We start from the raw sequence: 25,139 nt of genomic DNA, 5'->3' as shown, positions 1-25,139 counted from the left end.
TGAGAGGCTGCACATGACCAAGACACTAGGGAAACATTCACTGATTATTATTTTAAAAAAAAAAGGTTATTATATCTGTAGGTATAACGCTGCACATACCTAGAATTCTAAAGTATGGAAAACCAGTACTGTAAATGTATGTTGGATGTAGCATATCTCTTGAATAAAAAAAAGTAATCCTTAATATCTGAGGTTTATGTTGCATTTTTGATACCACACCTAAACTCTGTGTATAAAACAATGCAAAACTCTATGCGGAGGGGAGAACTTCATCTGCTCCTAAGTGCTGAGGCCCAAATGACTGGTGCTTATACACTGGACAACATTCTAGAGAAAAGTCTCTAAACCAGGAAAATTATTTCCTAAAAAATCAAAGAAACATTCCCAAAGGCAAAAGCTTTCTTACTAAAAATTTATCCTTTGCAAGGAAAAGTTAGTCCTCTACGGCAAGCCACAGCCTAACTTTTTCAGTCCTTTATCTCCCACTTCCATTGTGTGTCAGCAATATTAACCTTTTGTTTCAGTCAACATACAAAGCAGACAATGCTCACCTTTGGTCTTGGTAACAAGCTGGATAAAGCTGTCTGTATTATCATTTCCCCTTTCTACTTAACAGCTGTCTTTTTTTGGTTTTGTTTTTAATGAACGCTGTGGGTACAGACACAATCCTGCAGTAGAAAAAGTAGCAGATATTTTTACCATGAAAGCACAAAGCTCAGTTCTAAATGTATAATTAATCTTGTCTCACTGAATGAGGAATTATCAAAAGCCTTCAGGCACACACAATTCCAGAACCGGAAGCTTTCCATACGGAAAGTCCTTCCTGTGTGATGAAACACACAAATTATCAGAACAGGATGTAGTACAGAGATCACAGGTGCATCCTCGCTTCCTTGCTTCAATTGTTATGGCATTAGCCCTTCCCAGTTGAATTGCTCTTTGGAGTGAAGTTGTATTTGGGGTTTTTTTGTGTGTGGTGGGTTTTTTTTGTTTGTTTTTTTAAGTAAGTATGCTCTGCTCGTAACTCTATGGAGCATGCAAAGGCAACTGGGTACAAAAGGGAATACAACTCAGGAAACAGTGCACCATTGCCTATTGAAGAGCATGGTAAACTGCTAAGCCTATTACATAAAGATTATTGTCTACTTGAAAAGGATTACAGTCAGGGTGGCCAGACAAGCCCTAAGATACAAATTAACAGTCTTCTATGCACAGATTATTCCAAAATCTGGAGAACAAGGCTGAAGACACCTTATCTCCCATCTCATTGGATACTACACTTTGAGTGGCTAAGAGGAATTCTGGAGTTCTGAGATCCAGAAACAAACAAGCAAGCAAGTCCTCCTCTTCCCTCAACTCCACCCTGCACAAAGAAACACACAGAAAGGAAACCCTCATTTTATAATGTCAGTGTTTATTTACATGAGAGATGGTTTACACAAGGGGAAAAGTTGTTTCAACAGGAACCTGACAATTAATGCTTTTTGCCTGTCTTCAAAAAAGGGATGACTTCAAGATTTGATGATGCAGCTTCAGAACACTCCAACGATCACTTGGGAAGAAAGTGCCAGGAATCAGCTAAAATAAAAAAATAAAACCAAAACCACAAAGAATGACATTAGTTCTATACAACTAGACAGACAAAAACACTGGGAAAAGCAGCATTCCGCCCTTTCTGCTATCTCCCCTCCCATAACAATACTTCTGGGTGAGCTCTATCCCCAGGCTATGTAAAGCAGGGCCTCAAAATAATATCTGTTCACTTTAACAGTTTGGCTGAAACAATTCTGCAACAAGTTACAACATTGATGTGACCATCCCTGGAAAGCATCAAGGATGAGGCAGATTATGTTCAGTTGGTTGTCAGAGGTCTGAGATGTAATACTTCAGTAAATAAATGCTATTTATTGGCATGCCAAGTAAGGGCAAATGGAATGCAACTTGCTTTCCCATGACATGGACTACACAGATGTTACTTTGCAAACAATCTGGAACTTGACTCATACTAAGTTTCTTAGTGTTTCTGTAAATCCCTCCATCTCAAAAAGCATGTATGTCTTCTCTACAGTTCCTGCCAGTAGAAAAACCTTTTACTTTTTGAAGTAGTTAGCAAAAATGAAAATGTAGGAAGCATTCTTATTTCTTGATGAAAAACACATGACTGTTCTTCACATTAACAGAACATAACAGTGAAACAGAGAATTTTGTCTGTAGAACTTACACTTGAAAATTAAGTACGGTTATGTCACTTTCAGGAAAAGGGGCTGTTTATTTGATTAGCTACTGTGAGGAATGACAAAAACTAAGGCAAAGCGACCTTTCTCCTTTAAAAATGATAAATGTCATGTATTTGCCTTCCATGATCAGTGACAGAAAAATTTAGTCTTCGCATCTTTGTATGTGGACTACACTTTCACTCATACTCAAAAGTAATCTCCCACAAACCACCCATGAATTTTTGCCCATGTTCTTATTTGATAGGGGACAGGCACTGCAGTCTGACAGTATATAACTATTAACATTCTACTGTGCACAAAACCACCTTTTTTCACCACAAAAATTTTTACGTCAATTTTTAAAGCAAACAATTAAAGAAATCACATGGCATTTGGGGAAAAACGTACCTTCTGGGGAAACAGGATCTCCCTTCGCAGACACCGGTGCCTAAAAAAAAAAAACAAAACAAAAACCAAACACAAAGAAACAAAAAACAAAACACACAAAAATCAAACCAGCGTATCAGTGTTTAGTTAAAGTTTCACAGGTAGCACCCGAACTCAAAGCTATTTTACTGCTGAAGTCAAGAGATATTAACAAAAACAGAACTTTCTGTTGCCCCCAAAGGACAATGCTCTACCTTACAGACTTTGCCTTTTTTTTTTTGCCCCCCTGTAACTATGGTACAAATCTCTTGGTTGCTCATAAATGACAAAACAGAAACACTAATAACGAGTGATAGATTAAAATCTTACTTAAAGGGGATTTTCCTACTGTATTGTCTTTGAGGATAACGAGTATGTTTACATACTGAAGAGTAAAAATGCCTTCCCATTTACATTGCTATACATGTTTCAGTATAAAAAGGTACATGTGAATATATGCACACACAATTTGCATATATGCTAGTATTTTAAAATAAATGTGTAAATACACTCTTCTACAACTGCATTTTGACAGAGTAGGGTTCAGTTCTGTGGAAAGTGACAGATTGTTTTAAAATGTAGATCTGTAAGTCCAGGTCCATTTCAAAGCTGGATACACCACTATTTGATCGCAGTATTACAGAGCGCGTCTTGTCCTATTACTTAAAGGACAAACTGAAGTCAGCTTTATCACCAGCTGGAAGCAACCTGCCTCGTGACAAGGACGGTAGTTACTTGCATAGCAATAATCCTCCACTGCCCTTCAGCCAGCTCCTCACGAACAGCCAAGTATTCCAACTGACATAACTGATGGGAAAGTAGTAGGGAGCATCTCAGCACAACAAGGAATCCTGCCACGCTCACTCACACACACAAATCAAGTACAAAAGACATGTGGGTGTTGGCCTTTGCCATCACACAAGCCCACCCAAACTATGCTTATCCAAGCATAACTCCAGGAGTAATCACTTCATTGAACCATGCAAAAAAGAAACAACCTCAAAGGCCGGGTTTACAGCTGTTGAAGCTTCAGGAGAACAAAGCTGCACAGTGACCACCCATGTCTTCCACATCAACAGGTGGAATGTTCTGCCACTACTTAATGGCATGTGAAGATATTAATGAAAACTTTGCAGTACCCCGCAGGCAGGCAAACTGACCCAGAAGCTGCACAGCCGGGCATAACACAGTGCAGCACTCAGACTGAGCTGCACTAGTGTGAAACTTTCTCACTAGCCTGCCTGCCTTGGAGCAGGCACAGGGCTCAATGCACCAAAGAGCAGGTCAAAGCCTGTGAGGAGGGAAGGGAAAAAGAGTATTCTTTTTCCCACTTTAATCGGGACAATTACCTGCACAGGGCAGTTACACAACCGATCTGAAAGGATGTGCCAGTATGACAAATGTAATCCAGGTCTTAGAATCATAGAATAGTTCAGGTTGGAAGGGACCTTTAAAGGTCATCTAGTCCAACCGCCCTGCAGTGAGCAGTGACATCTTCAACTAGATCAGGCTGCTCAAAGCCCTGTCCAACCTGACCTTGAATGTTTCCAGCAATGGGGCATCTGCAACCCCTCTGGGCAACCTGTTCCAGTGTTTCACCACCCTCATTGTAAAAAATTTCTTCCTCATAGACCCTCTCGTTAAGACCTGAAAGGCTGCAATAAGGTCTCCCTGCAGCCTTCTCTCCTCCAACCCCAACTCTCTCAGCCTTTCTTCAATGGAGAGGTGCTCCATCCCTCAGATCATTTTTGTGACCCTCCTCTGGACCTGCTCCAACAGGTCCATGTCTCTCCTGTGCTGAGAGCTCCAGAGCTGGATGCAGCACTCCAGGTGGGGTCTCACCAGAGCAGAGCAGAGGGACAGAATCACCTCCCTCAACCTGCTGGCCACGCTTGTTCTGATGGAGCCCTGGATATGGCTGGTCTTCTCACCTACAAGTGCACATTGCCGGCTCGTGCCCGGCTTTTCATCTACCAGTACCCCAAGTCCTTCTCTGCAGGGCTGCTCTCAATCCCTTCATCCCCCAGCCTGTACTGATACCAGGGATTGCCCTGACCCAGGTGCAGGACCTTGTACTTGGCCTTGTTGAACCTCATGAGATTCTCACGGCCCCACTTCTTGAGCTTGTCCGGGTCCCTCTGGATGGCATCCCATCCCTCAGGCGTGTCAACCGCACCACTCAGCTTGGCGTCACCTGCAAACTTGCTGAGGGTGCACTTGATCCCAATGTCTGTGTCATTGATGAAGATATTAAATAGCAGTATGGACCCCTGAGGGACACCACTCATCACTGATCTCCATCCGGACATTGAGCTGTTGACCACCAATCTCTGGATACAAGCATCCAATCAATTCCTCATCTGCCGAAGAGTCCACCCATCAAATCCATCTCTCTCCAATTTAGAGAGAAGGATGTTGTGGGGGACCAGGTCAGAGGCCTTACAGAAGTCCATATAGATGACATCCATAGCTCTTCCCTTGTCCACTGATATAGTCATCCCACGATAGAAGGCTACTAGGTTGGTCGGGCAGGACTTCCTCTTGGTGAAGCCATGCTGGCTGTCTCAAATGACCTCTCTGTCCTCCATGTGCCTTAGCATAGCTTCTAGAAGGATCTGTTCCATGACCTTCCCAGACACCGAGGTGAGGCTGACAGGTCAGTAGTTCCCAGGGTCCTCCTTCCCACCCTTTTTAAAAACGGGTGCAATGTTTCCCTTTTTCCAGTCACTTCACCTGACTGCCATGACTTTTCAAATATCATGGAGACTGGCTGAGCAACTACATCAGCCAATTCCCTCAGGACTCTGGGATGCATCTCGTCAGGTCCCATAGACTTATTTAAGTTCAGGTTCTGAGGCAGTCATGAATCTGATCTCCTCTTACAGTGGGAGGGATGTTGTTCCCCCCATCTCTACCCTGAGGTCCATACATTCAAGAGGTGTGGGAAGAAAGGCTGCCAGTGAAGACTGAGTTAGAAAAGCTGAGTACCTCAACCTTCTCCTCAGCCATTGTTACCAGCGTGCCAGTTGTGTTCATCAGTGGGGGTACGCTTGCTTTCCCCCCTTGCCCTTCCTTTCCTGGCTGACATACCTAGAGAAGCCCTTCTTATTCTTGACAAGTTCAGCTCCAGCTGTGCCTCAGCCTTCCTGACCCCGTCCCACACAACCAGGTAGCATCCCTATACTCTTCCCAGGATACCTGTCCCTGCTTCCAGTTTCTGTGCATTTTCTTCTTGCCCTTTAGTTTGACCAGGAGGTTTGATGCATCCATGCTGGTCTCTTGCCGTCCTTTCCTGATTTCTTACACATGAGGATCAAGAGCTCTTGCGCTTTATGGAAAGTGTCTTCCAGGCCTTAACATCAGACCATCCCCTCTCTTTCCAGTAAAACCAAAGCTTTATCTCATAAGGCAGGGAGGACCAGTGGTCACCATGTATACATGGCACCTGCCACTTCTGGGATAATTGTTCAGGAAGTCTGAGACAAGGACTCAGCACCTTCCCACCAGGAACATATCAAAAACTCATCCCACCGAACCAGGATTCTCTTCACTACACAACCGTTTCATTTGGAACACCATTTGAAACAAATTAATTTAAAAAACAAAAACCAAACAAATCCCCCAAACAAACCACCCCCTCAAAAAACCCAGTTTTGTTGCACAACTGGCCACTGAACAGAAAATTCTGCTTCCAAGTCCCAAATGGAAATGTCCTCACAGAAAACATGTAGGGAAAAAGGCAGTTAAACTTTCCTGCTTAGATCTGTATTTAGAACACATCAGTAAGTATAAGGTTGAAATTTTGCTGGAGATTTTTTAGATTACCAGGAAAAGCCCAATAGTTTCCTCTGTAAGACACGGTTCTGCATTTTATCAAGAGAGACTCGATCTAGCAAAGCCTTCCTAGTTCACTTTCCAGTATCATAAGGGAAGAATTATGCGGTAAGTCTGAGAAACACTGTTCTACTAACTATACATAGATTGGCTTGGAGATTTTCCAACTTGCAGAGTCCTCAGCAGCTTCTTCACAGACCAAATGAGCAAGCAGTTCTTGGGATTAACATTAAACAAAAGATTTGGCTGTCCTGGTCAGTTTTACAGATAGCAACGCTTAAAAGCCTGAAATAAACCGTACGTCTTAGCACCAACACGTTCAGCTACAAAGCTCTGCTCCTCCTGGGTTTAGTTGTCAACATACACTAACACTGGAGCAGAGAAAGAGATGAAGCAATTTTCAGAGGCTAGCGAACACTAGAATTTTTCACCACCTAGTGTTAAAACTCAGCTGGGTTTGTAGTTACAGGGGGCTGGTGTAATTTTGGCTGGTTCAAATGTTCAGTATGTGTTCCCGTATGCACAGATTATCTTCTGTCTCTTTGGGATTGACTGGACATAACAACTTCACCAAGTGTAGAATCACTCCTAGTCTGCCACCAATGAAGATGACAGTACACATGTCCAGCATGTAGAAAATAACTCAGTGGAGTGGGAATTCCCCAAGACAGACAAACCATTCTAGTCTCACATCTGTAAAGTAATGAAAAGGTCAAATAATAGCACAATAAATCCTACTGAAATGAACCGGACTATCTTGGAAACTACCCAATCAAAATCTATATGAAATTCTCCTTAGTGCACAATTTGGTAAGCATTTGGTAGAGATTTCTTTGTTTTCCAATTGGTTCTTAATTATAGTTCTCTCGCTCACTGTAAAAATTGGTTCATAACAACACTAAGTGTTGCTTTTTGGGGACTACTTTTTTGTTTAGTTTTTTTGTTGTTTTGGTGGGGTTTTTTTGTTTGGGTGGGGGTTTTTGGGGTTTTTTTGAGAATTCAACATACCTGGTTTAAGGCAATTGTCACCCACTCAAAAATTCCATAATTGGAGTCTGACCCAGGAAAAAGAATTGTAGGGAACCAGCTCTCACTGCACAAGAAGCTTAGAAATTTTGCAGTGGACAACATATGTTTCACTGTACTTGCATACAAGATCTCTATCTCAGCTTTAATGCTTCTGTTTTTATCCAGAAGTTAATAGAAATCAGAAGACATAGAAATAGAAGTTAATAGATAGAAATTAGAAGAGTTAATAGACAGAAATTAGAAGAAAAGGTATCTGCTTTTAGTTTAAAGAGAAACAAAAAAAAAAACCACAAACAAAAAAAACCCCAGACGGACGGACACAGGCAGCTTTCATTTAAAATAACCACAGCCATTAAAATTCTGCAGCCAACACTCACGTACTTTCACTTCAGTTTGAAAGACATGAATGCCTGACAACCAAAGTGGGCAGTGTAGTACACTAGACAAAAAGATACCTGCTTAAAATGTGTAAGTCAACCTCCCTGCTTATATTTAGAGTTTGACTGTCCACTGTTCATATTTCAAGAGCATTTTGCCTTTTTTCAGTTACTGTAGATTGGAAATTGCATGCAGTATGAACAGTATTTGAGTATTGCATTTTTTCCCCATCTGAAAAGTACCAAGACAGAGTAGCCTACAAAGACACAATTAAAATAATTAAGTCTGAACTGAAACAGAATGATGGAAAAGGAGTATGTAATGACAACTTAAAAAACCACAGTAACAGAAAAAAAAAGTGAGGCACAAAAAAAGCCAGGAAGTGATAATATTTGATAAGAAGGCAAGTGCTCCTAATAAACAAGACATTAAAGTTTGATACAAGGTACATATTTTATGAACTGGTTTTACACACCCCACCCCCCCCCACCCCCCCCACCCCCCCCCCCACCCCCCCCCCCCCCCGAAAAAAAAAAGGAAAAATTTTGATTTGTTATTCAGAGACAAAAATAACGGACACTGCCGATGTAAACAGATTATTTACTCTACATGCTTCAAAATACAAACAGCACAGAATGCAAAGGAAAAATTCCTTTGCAGGTTTGTTACCATCCAAATACTTTTGAACTTGAAATTTTAGTTGCATTTAAACACTCACTAGAAGTTATTGTAAATTTTAAAGTACAGAGGAGATAAATATTTGCCTGACACATCTAAAAACATATTCAAAGTCCAAAATGATTTTTTTCTTTCATTTAAAAGTTATGGTCCCATTAATCAACATTCACGTGTGCAACCATAAAGGTACTTTTAAAGAAGCGCTGAAAGCAAGAGACCTAAATAGGAAAACAGTTTGGTTCTGCACTTCTTTAGGGCTTAAACCAACTTTTCTTTGCAACTGACAGTCTTATTTGGTTGTCACAAAATGCCACTCAGGACAACATATTCTTACCAGAAATGCTGTTGGAACATTAACTCCACAGACAGTGGATGGCATCTCCTTTGACACCTGCACTTGCATAATTACTGGGACCCCTGGGGCAAAATACTGGCTGCCCAGGCAGCCATGCACACGTACAAAATACCTGCCATGTTCCTGTGGTCAGGAGCACAGGCTCAATCATAGCATATGTTAGAAAAACAAGCAAACAAAACCCCCCCAAAATCCCAACACGTAATACTTGGGGGTACTTTTCTCCATGTAATTTCTGGTAACTTTGCTTAATTTCTGGCATCCAAACTAGCATATGTTGAAATGGAAGAAATTCTCCTCCGTTAGCATTTGCACATGAAAGCATCAGACCTGCAGGACATTTTTCTCGCCTGAACAGGAAACCTGCGTGTTTTAATTTTATGTTAATTTTCATAATATGACAGACATTCTTTAAGAAACATTCAAAAAACATCGCCCTCTCTTACAGCACTGCATTTAATTATGCAAGTAGACAAACAAAGGATCCCTTTAGAGATTAGGGACTACAGTCAGCTAGTCAATGAGTTCTAACACTGGGTGGTAACTCATGGCAACAGGGGAGACGGAGGAGACAGCAGGCTAGATACAAATAGCAGTCCATCTTGCTATTCAGGATCAGAAGAAACAGCACTGCAGAGGGAAAAAAAAAAACAAAACAAAAAACCCCCACCAGAACAGTAATGAACCTGCCAGAAGGCACAATTGGACCACTGCAATGAAAGCTTTACATTATAATGCTTAGATTTCCTCCACAACATTTGTGCTCTTCCTTTTACTTTATGCCTTACATTTTTCTTTAAGGACCACTTCAGTTTAGCTACTTTATTCCAGTTTTGGAGCTCTGAACTTTCTTTTCCTATTAATTGCTTTAAAAAAAGGGTGGGGAAAAAAGTAAATATTATCCTTACCGACTGCACAATCGATCGGGCATCCTCCTCACTGCAACAAAATGGGCTGCCACTCACCAGAACATTCATGCTGAAAATAAAATTATAAACATTTTGTATCAAACAGTGGAAAAGTCACACATACAACTAAGTACCTACGGGGAAAAAAACACCTTCACATATAGAGATCAGAAAAGCGTATCTGCAAGAAATGAGGAAGTAAAAAAAACACAATGTAACCAGTAATGCTGGAAGAGAACAGGGGTGTGGAAGGGTGTTCTTTGTTTCTTTGGGTTTGAGGGGATTTTTAGGCTATACATTCTATATTAAAGCAAGCAGTGCTCACACTGAGTGCTTCTGGCAGCTAACTTGGGTACAGTTCAGAAGACCACAGCTAAGAAACTAAATCCCCCAAAAAAGTCAGCAGAGATAAACTCGCACTTCCGAGGGAGTTGAAGAACACCTAGATGGCTAGCACAGATGGTGTGAATACCCCCCTATCTCTTGTGCCTTGAAGGCTGGCCAGATTCTGTGTCAGGCCACCCTTGGTTTGCAGTAACCTACCTGCAGTATCTAACAAAGAGGAAGAAAAAAAACAGGTCAAAATTCTGCTCCTACATAATGCAGCAGATACCTGTACTGCTTCCAAAGACCAGACAAACTAGATGAAGACATCCCTGCTCGCTGCAGGGGGGTTGGAATAGATGACCTCTAAAGGACCCTTCCAACCCAAGCCATTCTATGATTCTACAAAACTCTGGGACCAAATAGTTTGCTGAAACATCTCCCTGTCACTATATATCTTTTCACGCCAAAAGTGAGTTTGGTCATGAATTTTTAAGGTCCTACACTGTAAACAGCAAGAAGTTCAATTCCTCAAAGCAAGACTGCAGTTTTAATTATTTTTTAATTTTGTCAACACGAAGCTCTAAGTGCCTTTGAAATGATCAAGACCAAAATTTTAATATTATCCCACAGTATTCTTGCCATGCTAAAGTAGAATTATCAACCTGTCCGACTGCTCAGGTGTTCAATTAGCTCCAAGAAAGACAGTCACATTTCCCCAATACTGTAGAAGACAACAGTGACTACCTGAGCAGCTACCTCAACTGCCTTTGCCCTCTGGTTTAGGTATCGATAATCTGCAACCCTTGGAAAGCACCAGGCAAAGATACCTGCCTGCTCTTCAGAGCCTCTGGGGCCAAAACTGCCCATGCAAAACAGTCCAGAGAGCTTAAAGTCTGTTTTAATTTAGATCAGGCCAAAGGCTAATAAAGAACAGTGATCTGTTTCTCTCATTCCAGAGAACAACTGAAAAATACAGAATGCTAAGCTGCAAAATAGTTTTGCATCACAGCAATGCAGCATGGAAGGATGGAATAAACAGTGACAGGAGGATTTGCGTGGGATACAGATATTCTCCCAAAGTGACCCCGAGCAAACGCTCTGGGGCCATTTCTCAAAATTTGAAGTAATCCATGCCACTTTTATATAATCAATATATTTTTTGGAACCATTTAGCAGTAAGTCATCATTATACAAGGTGCAATTAGTCAATCACAGTCTATTATCAATTCATTATCAATCAAAATCATTAGTATTCCTGTCATTTCAAAGTAAAAAACTCTAAGCAGTTCATGCACAGCTGCCACATGTTGAATACCACCAGTCTTAGCAGAATACAAAGAGGAAAAGACATGATGGATACTTACCACTTAATAGTACCTCCATCAGCTTTTTTATGAAGCAAAGCTTTCCAGTATTCATGGGTGGATTTAATAATTTCAACAGCAAAATCCTAGTTTACATCAAGGAGAAGTTTTATGATTCAAAATGTTATTAAACAGAAAAACCCCACAGAACTAGTTTATTATAGCATACTGTTTCACGTGTTATTTTAAGGGGTCTCCTTTGAGGCCTCATTAAATTTCTGGAAATTTTAACACCCTTTTTTTATTAAAAGAAACAAACTTCACTATCTGTCAAATATACTGGCAACACATTCAAGATTTTCCTCAGTCCACAGCCAGAAAACATGAAGGCTGTACCAAAAAAATGAAATCATCACTAGATGCTAAGCAGACACCTACAGCTGCAGAAAACTGTACCAGGTCCTAAATGGGACAAAGTGTGTGAGCTATGACTCCTCTATCATGTGTGCACATCAGGGTCAGAGTTAAAGCTTCACCTCTAGTGGCAAAATTTGCATTTACTTCATCAATTGCCCAACCATATACATAAACATTTACAACAACGTAACATATCAGCTGCTTAGTTTTTGTTTGTTTAAAAACAAAAGTGATATTGGGGGTGGGTATGAAAAAGCTTAAAAAAAATAAAGTAAAATAAGCCTTCAGCATCCAGATGATGATCTCTAGAATGGCTTGCAAAAAGCAGCCAACGGAACATTCAGGTTTCCGAACGAGGAGTGACTTGGCAAAATGCCACTGGAACATTGCAAACTTTGCCAGAGCTGCCAGAGCACAGCCATGGCTGCCTCACCACATCCTGGGTCTCTAGAAATGCTTGAGAATTATTGAAGTGCTCCAAAACAGCTATCTCGGGGCATTTAGTGCCTCAAGCCTGAACTCCAACAGCCTGACAGGGGTATACCCTGTTAAATCATAACTACAGAGCAACACTCTGCTTTACAGAGCAGGAAAATCTCTAAGAGTACTTTCTGGGAGAAGAGGGGAGAGATCAGGTTATCAAGCCTTACAACTCTACCTTTGAGTTATTTAAAAGACAGTTTTAGTGCAGAGAGGAGTCAGGGCATCTCCTTAACCAGACAAAACATGTGAAGTTGTCTGTGCTGGTTAGAAGGTGTTTTGTAACTTTGATAGCACACTGCAAGGCTGAACTAGCTGACACACAGACATCATTCATTAGGAACCTGTGATTCTTCGCCAAAAACAGACTGCAGAGAGTGTGCAATACATAATTTGCAAAGCATTTTTACTCAAATCACACCCAATTTCCTCTGGAAAAATCCAGGTATTTCCTTCCGCAAGGCCTATTCCCAGGTCCACACTCCTTTCAACCACTGGCCATTTTTACTGTAGATAGTTTAAAATGCCATTCATTTCTTCTAAAAAAGGGAAAAATATTTTTTCAGCCTTCAAGCCAAAACCAGCTCAAATGTTTTTACATAAAGTTACCAGGAAAAAGTATACCTTGAGCAAATACCATATATGAAAAAATCTGCAACCTATTCTCTGTCTTAAACTGCACCGCCTTAAAAAGACTCTGGAAAATTTGTGAATCAAGACTGAAAAAATACCTGAAAAGACAATCTGTTCATTCCATTGACAGGGAGAATGAAAGTGCTGTGGGGAAAAAAAACCCTAAAAACATACAGATGCATGTGTAAGTCTTGACAGGATTAGGACTGAATATTTTTTTGCAGACTTCCTTTAATAACGTATGCATGTTCCCTGAATAAAATGGAAGGCAGCAAACATTATTTATTCCTAGCCTAATAAACTGTATTCAAAGATGCCTCATATGAAAATTCTTTTTGTTAAATCTCATCCTTTACAACTCCAAAAATTCTGGGATGTATGAAAGAAGCCATATGACAGAAAGATGTGCCTTTAATTTCAGATTATCTTCACCTTGTCTTTAAATTCTCCGTTAAAAGCGAACCGGTTTTCCGGTTTACCATCAGGAACTTTATATAAACGGAACCAGTCAACCGTAGCCTCAAGGTAACCTGGTTTGTGCTTCCTGACATCATCAATATCTGTAGGTTAAGAAGAAAAAAAAAAGACCAAAAAAAAATGACTGGTGATTTTTACCCATAATTTTCATATCATTAATTTTTTTAAAGTCTCGTAAAGGATCTGGAAGCAATTTTATTTCACTGAGCACTTTCAAAGCCATTGGGGAACTTCACTTTATTACAGTAGCTGCCCATAGTTGATATCTTATGATTTCACAACCACACTAAACAGGTAAGCCAGTTGCCTCCCTCCCTTCATTAATTAAGACCCAAAGGGGCAGTGAATAAAAGGACCATACTTGTGACAGGAGAACAATAAAATTCCGTATTTATAGGTTTTCATCTCAGTAGGTACCTCTTGCAATATTTAGATTATTCAGTGAGGTTTTTTTTTCCCCCAGCAACTGCAGGGACTACAGGCATTTTTTTGTAATGAAAGAATAGCTAGTAAAAACAATTTCAACACCTGGATTTTTAAACCAGCACCTCAAAACAAAATACAGCCTTGACTTCTCAAAGTTATATTAAAGGCATCACTTTGCTCACATTGCTTCCAAATTCAACCCATTAGATACAAGACAGATACGTGCCCAGAGCACTAAGCGCTAACTCTGCTGATAACCCTGTGATATCTGCATACTCACAGTGGTAAGCCAATTCTGCCTTGACCTCTATAACCCTACTGTGCAAAGAAGGAACGGGGTGGGGGAAGGAATGCATGCCATTTACAGCGCGCCCTTGGGGGGCACAGACGAACATTACCCCAGTGGGTCCAGAGAGATTAAACGGTCACACAGTAATTCGGCTTGAGGGCTATACTGCTCTAGCAAAGACGCAGTTCATGATCTTAAATGTTTACTTTTGCTGTGCATATCAAATTTTACCAGGTTGTCCTGTGAGACTCCTGCCACTTGCAATGAAGTGGTCCTATCAGCCCCTTGCCAAATTAACTCTCTGGTAATACAAAAACCTTTAATACAATTTTAACTGTTTTTGATATAATAAAGGATTTTGTCCTTTCCAGAAGCCAAGTACTTTTTGTAGCTGGTGTAATCCTCCTCTTTCCGTCTACTTCTCTCCTACAGCCACTTCTGGAATGGGGAGCTGACTTTTTATTGCTGTGCTTTGCAAGCAGTCTTCCAGCTACTTCATAACCTCACTCTGCCCAGGCCAACTTCCGTGATGTTATTCTCCTTCTCTGGGGTTTTGCAAGACATGTGCTCATTTCTCCCTTCCTGATTCCCTGTTGCTCTCTCTCCATACTGCTTGACTACTCCATTATCTTTTCCCATAGATATGTCTCGCTCACTGACATCTCCTGGTTGGCAGTGACTCCTGATGGATAGTCTGTTGTCTATCCAGCCCTATGAAACAGATTTTCAGAATTGCTTACTCCACAGAATCGACACCTAGTCACATGCTTTCCATCTTTAAGTCCCTAAAAGTAGTCTTAGAATCTAGTCTGTGACCCTGAACAAAGACATTCAAGTATTTCTAAAGAGAACAGTAAGAGAAGGGAAAATGTTTTGTCCTACAGACAATTCAATTCTCTGTAGACCACCAAGAGACACAATGTGGACTGAACTGTGACACTAAACCTATGTAAGAAGATACACTGAGTGTTCAGAGGCATCTGATAGATGCCGCTCCCAAATTCCACTGGATCACACACTACCCAAAGAATGAAACATAAAACTTTGAAGAACCCTATGCAAATTTTTGCTTCTGCATGCACTTAATAGGGCTACGTGTTTATGGACTTGGAGTAAAACACATTTTGAACTTGGCTGCTGGCCACGTGCCTGCAGAATATTAGGGAATTTCACTGGCAGAATCGCCCCCCAAAAAAGCAAGGGCACATAAGGCTGTGCTAGAGACAGGTCTTCTAGCTGAAATCATGTTTAAGAGTACAAGAAGCCTTTCACTGGGGTGGGTGGGTGAGACCAACCAAGAAGGAATGATTTAGAAAAGGGTGGGGTCTTGGTTGGTGGCAGAATGCTTCATCTGGGCACTAATAAGACTGCAGCTCCAATTCAAATCAGTTTCAGGGCTCCAGTGTATCATCCTGTTCTCTCCACACAAGCCAGCATCCCCCATCCCATCTTGAGCCCTTGTCATCTCCTCGTCTTGTGAGGTTTGAACTCATAACTTCTAGTACTTGTTGAAGAGACAGTATCTCCTCAAGTCTGTAAAGCAAACCAGGCTGCTGCAGCAATTTCCTTGGCTCCCAGAGTGGATGAACTCCAGATCTCCATCTCCAGACACTACTTAAATTCAAGCATACTTTCTCAGACTGCAGTTCGTTTTTTCTGGTTCCTCTTCCAGCAAACTTCTCTCCGAATTCTGCTTCTTTTTTGCCTCCCATTGCCATAAAAACTGGTCATCAAAAGTGCTTTATTCTCTGACACTTGGGCCCTTCCCCATCTGTTGTTCCTTATTTATAGGCTTTCTTTGTATTTCTTTAAAGGACTCTAATATTAGAATAGGCTTTGGGGCAGGCTTTCATTACCTCCTCAAGATAGTGATGGTCATCTTCTCGGACAGAATCATATCTCTGAATTTCACACTCTCTACAGGAAAATTCCTTGCCTAGGTAGAATGACTACACAGAATCAGGCCACAGCATTATATGGCCCCTAAAGTATTAGCTGCTATATATTCTGGTTTTTTGAAGACTTAAGAATGCGGACAGTGGTTGCTTTTATTTCCTTGGTTCCTTGCAAGTTATTCTCCTTCATCCCCATGCTTCACTTCACTATTCTTTATTATGAAGGACAGCTACTGGGCACCAAATGAAGCTTAAATAGTTGAAGAAAACAACCCAAAACATCTGTATTATAATGGGAGTTGGTGGCAAGCAGCAGGAAAAAGTGCAACAACAACAACAAAAAACACCCAACCAACCAATTAAGAAAATCAATGCTGTTGCTGTGGAGTCAGCACATAGCACAAAATATACGGAAAACAGCAGCTCTCACATCACTCAACAGCTGCCTCTTCAGTTCATTAAAAGGCACCATAGAAAATCTTGAAAGACAGCTTGTCCTCCACTTTGGATTTCAAAGAGCATCTTTGGGATATCAGGGGGAGAAGGAGAAAAATATACTCAGAAAACAGAAGAGTAAGCAAAGAAAGGTAAAAGAAAAGATCACAATAAGCAGTACAGTGATTTACTGCACTAATATCTATAGAAGCTAGCTGCATATTATGAGAAAAAAATCCCATGACTTATATGTGTTTTCTGCAGCAGGCACTGTTAGAGACTTTTTTCTGACCCTGACTGCTTAACTTCCCTTAGAGCTTTGTACTTACACTGATGTCAAAAGGGACTGAGCAAGTACGGGCGTAGCAAGCACATAACTGGCCTAACGTGGTTTCGTCCGTGCAAGCAAGCCCTGCTCAGAATTTACCGAGCAGAAAGGTTCGGCTCTTGCAGGTACATTATCAGCATGTACCCACTGGGCTCTAGGCAGTAATTTCTTTATACTGCCTACATACAACCATAGGTCCCATTCTTCTGGGTACCAAAGTTAAGCATCAAGGGTTAAAATGAGATGGCTAATCACTTTAAGTGTTGCAGTATAGTCTCAATAAGGAAAATCTCTAGAGGCTGGCACAAACAACTGCTGCTAGCTCTCTGACAAGGGAGCGAGCCAATGCAAACGCAGATCCCGATTCTATCTGGCTTTACAAAAGAGAGCAACAAAAGCATTTGTACAAAACTACCATTTTTAGTACAACAGATGCTGCTTCCTGCAAGCAAAGCTAAAACAACATGCTTGCAGCAAGCTTTCTGAACAAGGTCTGTGGGAAGAGAGGACATATGTTTTTAATAACATCTTATAAACATTTACAGGAAGCAGCAGCTACATTCCATATAAAGGCATTTGGTGTATTTTGTGCAGCATGGTGTGAGGGGGTAGGAGGGGGAGCCCCAGTACAGATAATTAATTTCTTTATATTGAATGCTTACACAAATCCACAACAAAGGTTTTCAGGGCCTCTGCTGCTTCTCTGCGTATAAAAACACTCACACGCAAGGGTCTGTAAAAATATATGGTACAAACTATGCAATGTGCTTTCTTTTTGCCATTTAGGGTTTGATCACTTAACTCAGAAAGCCAATCTTGAGTTGGACATCAGAAAAGCAGCATGTTGACGTAGCACAGTTAACTATGCCAGCGCCCACAAATGGTAGCGCAACAAAGCCGGTAGGCATCACCAACTGCTGTTGAATATATCCAGGCATCTTTCCAGCGAGCAGTAGCAAAAAACGGCCACTAAGATTCCATGCCGGTAAATCACCTCCAAAATGCCATCCAGCATACATGATATGTCCAATTTGCTCAGGGTAGGTAAGATGACCTTTTGAGAGTCAGACTTTTCATAAGCTTCTTCAAACACGCTTCACACTTCCTGCTTCAACTGCCCATGATTTTCAAAGCCTCTTGTCCAACATGAAGATGCCATGTACATTCATACCAAATTACAACATGAAAGTATCGCTCATCCTCTCTGAGCCCAACTTTGTGAAGCACATCAGATATGTATGTGAATTCCAATATATTAAATTAAATCCAAATTATGAGATAAGCAGCCTTTCCACTCCAAGAATTGCTGCTTCTCCTGGCTAGTATTTTACAAAACCCAACCAAACAAAAAGCAGCCAGGCCTACTACACGACCAAGATTTAGTGTTTCAGTGTGCGGGGAGCTTTTAGGCCCTTTCCCAGACTTGCTTGGTCTGAAGTTGCTTCACTGGTCCGCTAATGGCCATCTGCCTAGCAACTGCCTGAACAGAAAGACACCACAGCAGTTTTCAGGTAGCCACAAAGACAGATCTTATTGAAACAGATAAATCTGAAGATGTCCAGTTTTAGTCTAAAACAAACTTTCTCATACAGATACCTGCATCTGACATACATCTTGTATTTGGAGTGAGTTTATCCCATGCCCACCAGCATTAAGCACTATAATTTCCAAAAAGACACCAAGCCCCTGCTATTCCCACTGATGACACAGTTCCCACTTGAACAGGCGCTATGCATTGCTTATCATTCCTGGGTATTGTCACTACAAACTAGAGTTTCTCATTGCTCTGTGTGAGAGCGCGAGTTCTAGGCAGGGTTTCCAATTTAAACCAGTATTTATCAATAAATGCCTGCAGGACACAGAACAGTGGAGTCCTATGAATAAACAATGAGAACGGCTCAGAAGTTGGGACTGCTCAGTTTTAAGTTCCGTGAAGTCTCAGAAAAATCAACTGCACTTATGAGAACAACCACAATCCCAGAAGGAGAATATACAGAGTACCTGGGGCGTGCTTAAAGCAGCAAGAGGAGTTAACACACTGCGCGGGCTCAGGATGGGGTTTGCAAGTAATCACCACTCTGCTGTCTTGGAATTATCTTTTCCAAATGTTCACTGGGGGCTGTGCACATACTGAGCTGAAAGCAAATGTGATGATTCTCAGACCAATTCGAAGTGTTTAGTAAATGTTGCAAATATAACTGGACAGACTTACAAGGCAACACTTAACCTCATCTTTCCCTAGGAGGCAACCCCGTAACACAGCAGCACATCAATTATTGAGGGAGATACCAGTTTTATCTGTAGCTGCTATTCTGTTATGCTGAAATAATTAACATCTTTGGGAAGGGGGAAAAACAAGTATAAAAGGACATATTGTACTGCCTACTCCAACAGATTTGTTTGTTTTCAGACTGAAGAAGGATTGCTGTTAAACACTGCAAGCTAGTCATGTTTTGTGAAAGCAGATGGGGGCTTTATTTTTTTCCCCTTTTTCTTTCCTTTTGTAAATCCTGGACTACAATTCCAATCCCAAAGGGAAATCGTATTAAACTGGGTAAATACTTCTGCACTTCTCTGAACCTCAGAAGGACAATTCTATTCCTGAAGTTTTGCACCTACTTTCTGGGAAGAAAGGACACACACAGGAATCAACTACAGGCAACGGTTTGTCTATTTTCCCCCTTTTTTTTTTTCCCCTCTTTAAAGAAGACTAAAACTCTTACTCCCCTCCCAAACGCACTAAAGCTGTAATATAGCTGACACAAATCAGTCATTACCTGAAAAAACAAACCAAAACAGAACAGAGGGCTTTCAAACAGAGCTACTTAACCCAGTGGCATAAACTATCCCGGTTTTTCCTCTACTTAGTAGACTCCCTTCAAATTCTCTCACCCACTTTTCTGATTAAACTCTCCCAGAAATTGTTAAGGAAAAAAGTGAAGAGTTAAACAGAACAGTGTATAGAGATAAAGTGCTAATTACTTGTCTTTCAACTACTGACACTTGTATCACATTTCACTGCACATAAATTGATACTAACACTAACAGCAAACTATTACTATTTCCTTAAGCTGAATGTCTTCATCTCTGTCAAAGTAGTTAAAGAGCCATAAACACTATGTATGCAGTAATTCATCTGCCCCATGATTTTAATCAGCATCAACCCAAGAGTTTCCTTTTCCTCATTTCTTCTTCTCCCCTTCTTTTCCCACAAGCCAAGTATTCTCCATGTGAAAGCAACCTGCAAGAAAACTGAGAACGAAGGGCCAGTCCAGGGATATACTTACTTTACATTCAGAAACCAGGAAAAAGCCTCAATGGCCGAGAAACGTAATTCTTTAAAAAGGAATAGGATAGCCCTATTCCTACAGGAAGGCCACTCTAACCCTTGGTGCTCCCCACCAACGCAGAACGGGCGCTGGTCTTACATACCTGATGGTATATATGGTTTTTGGTCTCATAACAATCATTAACTTTTAGACAAACCTCCTCACTTAACTCTCATGATTCCCAGTAGCATTGCACTTGAGGAACTGAACCTCCATTTGTCCACAGAAAAGCTACACTTTACCTGTGCTATCAAAACCTAACTCCATGCAGTTTTAACACATCTGTATGATTTTCTCATTGAACAGTCTGCAAGCAGAATTACACCTCATGTGCTATTCACATAGACACATTCTAGTGCCTAAATTCCTTTTGGGTACCAGAAGCTTGATCACAAGGAGGACAAGTATGCACAGGATATTTCCCCCTGCACAGGTAGTCATCATCAAGGCTGATATTAGGTTGAGCTGCATTAGCGCTTTACTTTGCAAATATTCAAGCTAAAAGGTGAAACCTAATCCTTCACACTAGGCAACAAACCCTGGAAGTAACCCAGTTACAATTGACAAAACATTGGAAATGTTCGGCGCTTTTCAGAATGCAACATAATGCCTGCAAATGTAAAAGGAACAAACACTTTCAACAAGGAAAATAGCAGTGTGTTATACAATATCACTGGGTAAATATGCATTATTATGCAGGAGATAAGCCTGTAATTTTAAGAGGTCACTTTCTAAGGTAGTTGCGCTTCAGAAGTCAAAAGGCTTTCTGCATGACAGGTCATCTTGAAAATCCAAGTGAACCTTTTCAAAAGCTTTGTGTGAAAGCACATATGCCTTCCTTGAAGGAAGCATCTGATTTAAACAACCACCACCACAACAAAGTAGTGTCTTGCCTTTCTGCTGTCTGCCTCTTCTTGTCCTGGGTGACCTAAACTCAGGTACCCCTCTACTGTGCAAGCTGCTGACATAACTTGCATTAAGAAAGACAAAAATACTTGCCATGGATTTTCTGAGCTTCTGGGTCATCCGCACTGATAGCGATTACCTTCCAATCTGTCTCTCCTTCATCAACAAGAGCTAAAACACCCAAGATTTTCACCTGAACAATCTCACCAGAAGAACGAATCTGAAACAGAACATAATCTCACAAAGATTTGGAAAATACTACATAGAATTTCTCTTTTACTTTACAGACAAAATAGTTCTACTGCATTTTGACCAGCAGCTAACAGAATTGCAAGATAGATCTGTAAACCCAGTACACATCTATTTAACATTACTTTAACATTTCTCCCGCCACTGCTGTTCTTCAACCCTCAATTCTCCAATCAGCATTTAAGTAGACAACACTATCTCTCCTTGTCTTCTACCCTATTTCCCCCACCACCTTCTTGATCTTCACCCCAAACTGAAAGTCAAAAGTATCTCATACTCGTTTTTTAACTCCTTCCTGCCTCTTGATTCTACTTCCTCAACTTTTGGTCTTTATCTCTTGTGGTTCCTTCTTCTAGACTCCAATATACACATATAAACACACATCCCTTCCCCACAAATAGCACCGCAACTCTTTTTTGCATTTTCTTGGGAACTGTATTCCTACCAAATAATATTCCCTTCATAACTCTTGCTAGATCCCTTGAAACTCAGCTTTAGGTTCCTTTCCTCAAATAAAGGCACCTTCACTGAGGTCACCAGTTAAATTTCTCCTTATGTAAAATATCCCAAGAGATCCCTCTTCGAAACTCATCTCTTTTCATAGCCCCATCTTTGATACCAAGGAGGACTGCTCCATTTGCTGCCTTCAGACACGTAGGATTTTCTTTCAGTGAGCTAACCCTTTCCCCTGTACCTACTAATGGTGTTTACTATACCTCTTTTTCATCTACCCATTCCAAGTCTCACAATGCTGAAATAGGTTCCTGTCTTCTCCTCTAGAGAAGAGGGATCTACTTCTGTTTGTACCCAGGAGAAAATGCAAACCTACCTCCTTTGCGGGTCTGACCTTGTAATTTTATGTGCATGACACTGCCATACTTCCTCATCTTTCAGAAACCTATTCCTAGCTCCAGTACTGCTAACAGGGGAAAAAGAAAGCAAACTTTCCCTTCCCCAAAAACCTTACCTTCTTCCTCCTTCACCCAAAACTCACTGTCCAGCCACAGAACTTCAGGGTAGTGTTCACTTGTTTTCCCTTTTATCCAGCACACAGACTTTACCAAATCCTGTTTTTTTTCCTCCTTTTTTAAAAATCCACAACTTCCTTACCTATTCCCTCCTCAGATCCTCTATTCATACTTTTGTCATCCCCTGAGACTATCATCTTTACTTGTTTTCTACATGCCCGTCTCTTCCAAAAGTTGTTACCAAATTATTAAATTAACCTTGATAAAATAAATTAATCCTGATAAATACAAACCTTTGCACCTATTTCACAAACATCAATAGGATCATTATCCCCACAGCATCCTGTAATGTTATCTGTATGGCTTGGATCTTCCCACGTCTGTCAACGGAAAAAGAATTATCAGTTACCAGCTAATCTGCAATTACAATTTGTCTAACAGCTAAATGACTAAGATTTATAAATACACCAATAAAAACATCAGCTTTCTTAGAACAGTCTTGCTCTATGGGAAAAGAAAAAACAAATAAACAGCCAATGGACTGATATTGAGTAACTCATCCCCATATTCAGGACAAGTAACATGAGGATTACTGAGGACACAGTAACAGAAGTATTAACTGTATCAATGACTCAGACACACTTAATCAAACTGCAGTGATTAAGGTATCAGAAGGCCCTGAATATGTATTCTTCTGATTACTAGTGGTTGTGGGATTAAGCTAGAACATCCCACAATCACATTCTTATTATACTCTAAATAACATTGCACTAGCCTAAGTTGCTTTCAAAAACATCTAGGCTTTGAGCTATCCAAGCTCCTGGGTATGGATTTCTCAGCACCCAATTAGCTTTTAAAAGTGTTTAGACTTTAGCATGAAACATTTCTGAGTATTGAGAGATGTGTACATTCCTAAGAACAGCCAGCAGCTTACGACCAAAGAAGCTTCCCCGCAAGTACAAGCAAGGGAATCATATCCAAGTTATAACAACTTGATTACCAGACAAGTACTTGTATTGTCTCTTACTGGCTAGTAATGAGTAACTCATTCTAAAGTGGAGAAGTTTTCCAGGTAAGAATTTTGAGTCGAATGAAGTTTTGTTGAAAAGGAGTTAGAAAACCTTTTTCCCAAGGAGCTATACTGTTAGCTACTGCTGTCCACAGTCAAAGCTCCGCCTCAAACTTGTTCTTGAGAACTTGACTGATACTAAAAGACAAAACTGTGAAAAGCAAACACTCAGGTGTTTAGGTAGCAGAATCATCACCAAAAATTTTTGTGAAGTGAAGTCAGGAGACAATTTCAACTTAAAACTTATTTTTCCTTACTCTTCCAAAGTGCTTCTTATTTAAGGCTGCATTATACCGGTACTATTCTGCCCAGCTGCATCCCTTCACCTGTAGGTTAGAAGGAAAGCTTGCTAGGAATGATATTGTTCTCTGGACAGTACAGCAACTCCTGCAATAATGATAGTCCTATCATAATTCTTTTTCTTCTCTGTTCCACAGCATAAAACAGCAGCCACAAATGCTTATCTTTAAGCCATATACTAGGCCTAAACTTCTGGCATTTTGTTTGTTACAGCTGCTAGTATGAATCCGGAGCATCACCTAGACTTCAACAATTGGAGGTCTAATGATCCAACCACTATTTTAAAGTTATTACAGAAAGTAAAAATGACATTATCTCCAGTCCTCTCTGACTCACAAGGTAACAAGGGGAGCTGAACGGTTCTCCTGGAAAAAGTGTCATCAGTCCAAAATAACACACTTTTTGCAGGAAAATATTCAAACACCTAATATTGGCTTTGTACTAAGACACATACAAATTTCAAAACATTAAATGAAATTGCTGGTTCTTAACTATACCTACTTGGAAATTTTGTCTACTGAGACTGCTGACTGGGTAACAACTTCATTGCTATACTCCAGCACTTGCCTGGTATCTCCTCTTCAGGGACCAAATACATCAGCAGATTCACAGGAGTAAGCTTTCATTGCTTATGCAGTTAAGTATAAAGAAAATAAATTCCGCTTTTCTAGTTCCATCATGTTCTTCAATAGTAATTTAACTCCAACGTGTTATTCACAGAAATGAAAAAAATTTAAAACCTTTCATTATGCTCAAAATCTCTGCCATTTGTTGGGCTTTCTCAGGGCTCTAAGTTTTGAATGTGTCATGACCAGTGAAGTCTCACAGTTGAGAGAAAAGCTAACTAGGGAAGTTAAGGTTTAATCTAAAAAACAGGCTTGTGTTCCTCTTTGTTAAAGATATTAAGAAATCCCAATTAAAATTTAAGCTGCAATACATGAAAATCCTAGATTTTTTTTAAATGTCTTGTTTAAGCAGGAACAGGCTACTTGACAAAGCATTCTCAAATGGCAGACCATGACAGTTTAATTCTGTCACTACAGTACAGAGACGTGGACTAAAGATTCATGGTTTCTTGATCATTTAACTCCTGAAACACAGCACATATTTACACCCACACACACCCAAATTCTGATCAAAATTTATGGACACAATAAAGCTCAACATAAAAAAAATTCCAAATTTACAAACGTACCAAAGAGAAACATCCCTCTTGCAACTGATTTGCACTCAGGCAGCACCCAAGATTTACAAGGCAATTTACACAGAAGACAGAAAACTTTCACCATTATAACAAAAATGTTACCTGTGGGAGGGCACCATAATTCCATATATAACCCTTGTGAGGAAAGATATTTGCCACATATCGAAGCTTGCCTTTCTTTATATCTTGTTTAATGGGATTCAACGGCTCCTCAGTGGCAATCTAAGCAGATAGAGAGAGAGAGAGAGAGAGAGAGAGAGAGAGAGAGAGAGAGAGAGA

General features: G+C 40.5%; 1 protein-coding gene across 3 annotated transcripts in view; it reads right to left on the bottom strand.

The window, feature by feature from the left end:
• Positions 1-1,394: 1,394 nt before the first annotated feature.
• Positions 1,395-25,139, bottom strand: part of PPA2 (inorganic pyrophosphatase 2) — a 38,480-nt gene continuing 14,735 nt past the window's right edge. The window contains exons 5-12 of one of the 3 annotated variants that reach the window (XM_075090730.1): positions 24,963-25,082; positions 22,581-22,667; positions 21,164-21,290; positions 13,418-13,545; positions 11,516-11,601; positions 9,825-9,894; positions 2,625-2,664; positions 1,395-1,578 (exon numbers count right to left, since the gene is read on the bottom strand). In XM_075090730.1, the coding sequence (XP_074946831.1) occupies positions 1,550-1,578; positions 2,625-2,664; positions 9,825-9,894; positions 11,516-11,601; positions 13,418-13,545; positions 21,164-21,290; positions 22,581-22,667; positions 24,963-25,082 (687 nt within the window). In that variant the 3' untranslated portion in view covers positions 1,395-1,549. Of the gene's footprint in view, positions 1,579-2,624; positions 2,665-8,463; positions 9,547-9,824; positions 9,895-11,515; positions 11,602-13,417; positions 13,546-21,163; positions 21,291-22,580; positions 22,668-24,962; positions 25,083-25,139 lie in introns of those variants that run through there. The other 2 variants (XM_075090729.1, XM_075090728.1) reach the window with 2 other exon arrangements.

Source organism: Phalacrocorax aristotelis, chromosome 4, assembly GCF_949628215.1.
Source record: "Phalacrocorax aristotelis chromosome 4, bGulAri2.1, whole genome shotgun sequence".
Classification (NCBI taxonomy): Eukaryota; Metazoa; Chordata; class Aves; order Suliformes; family Phalacrocoracidae; genus Phalacrocorax; species Phalacrocorax aristotelis.
This window is presented reverse-complemented; position numbering and strand designations above follow the sequence as displayed.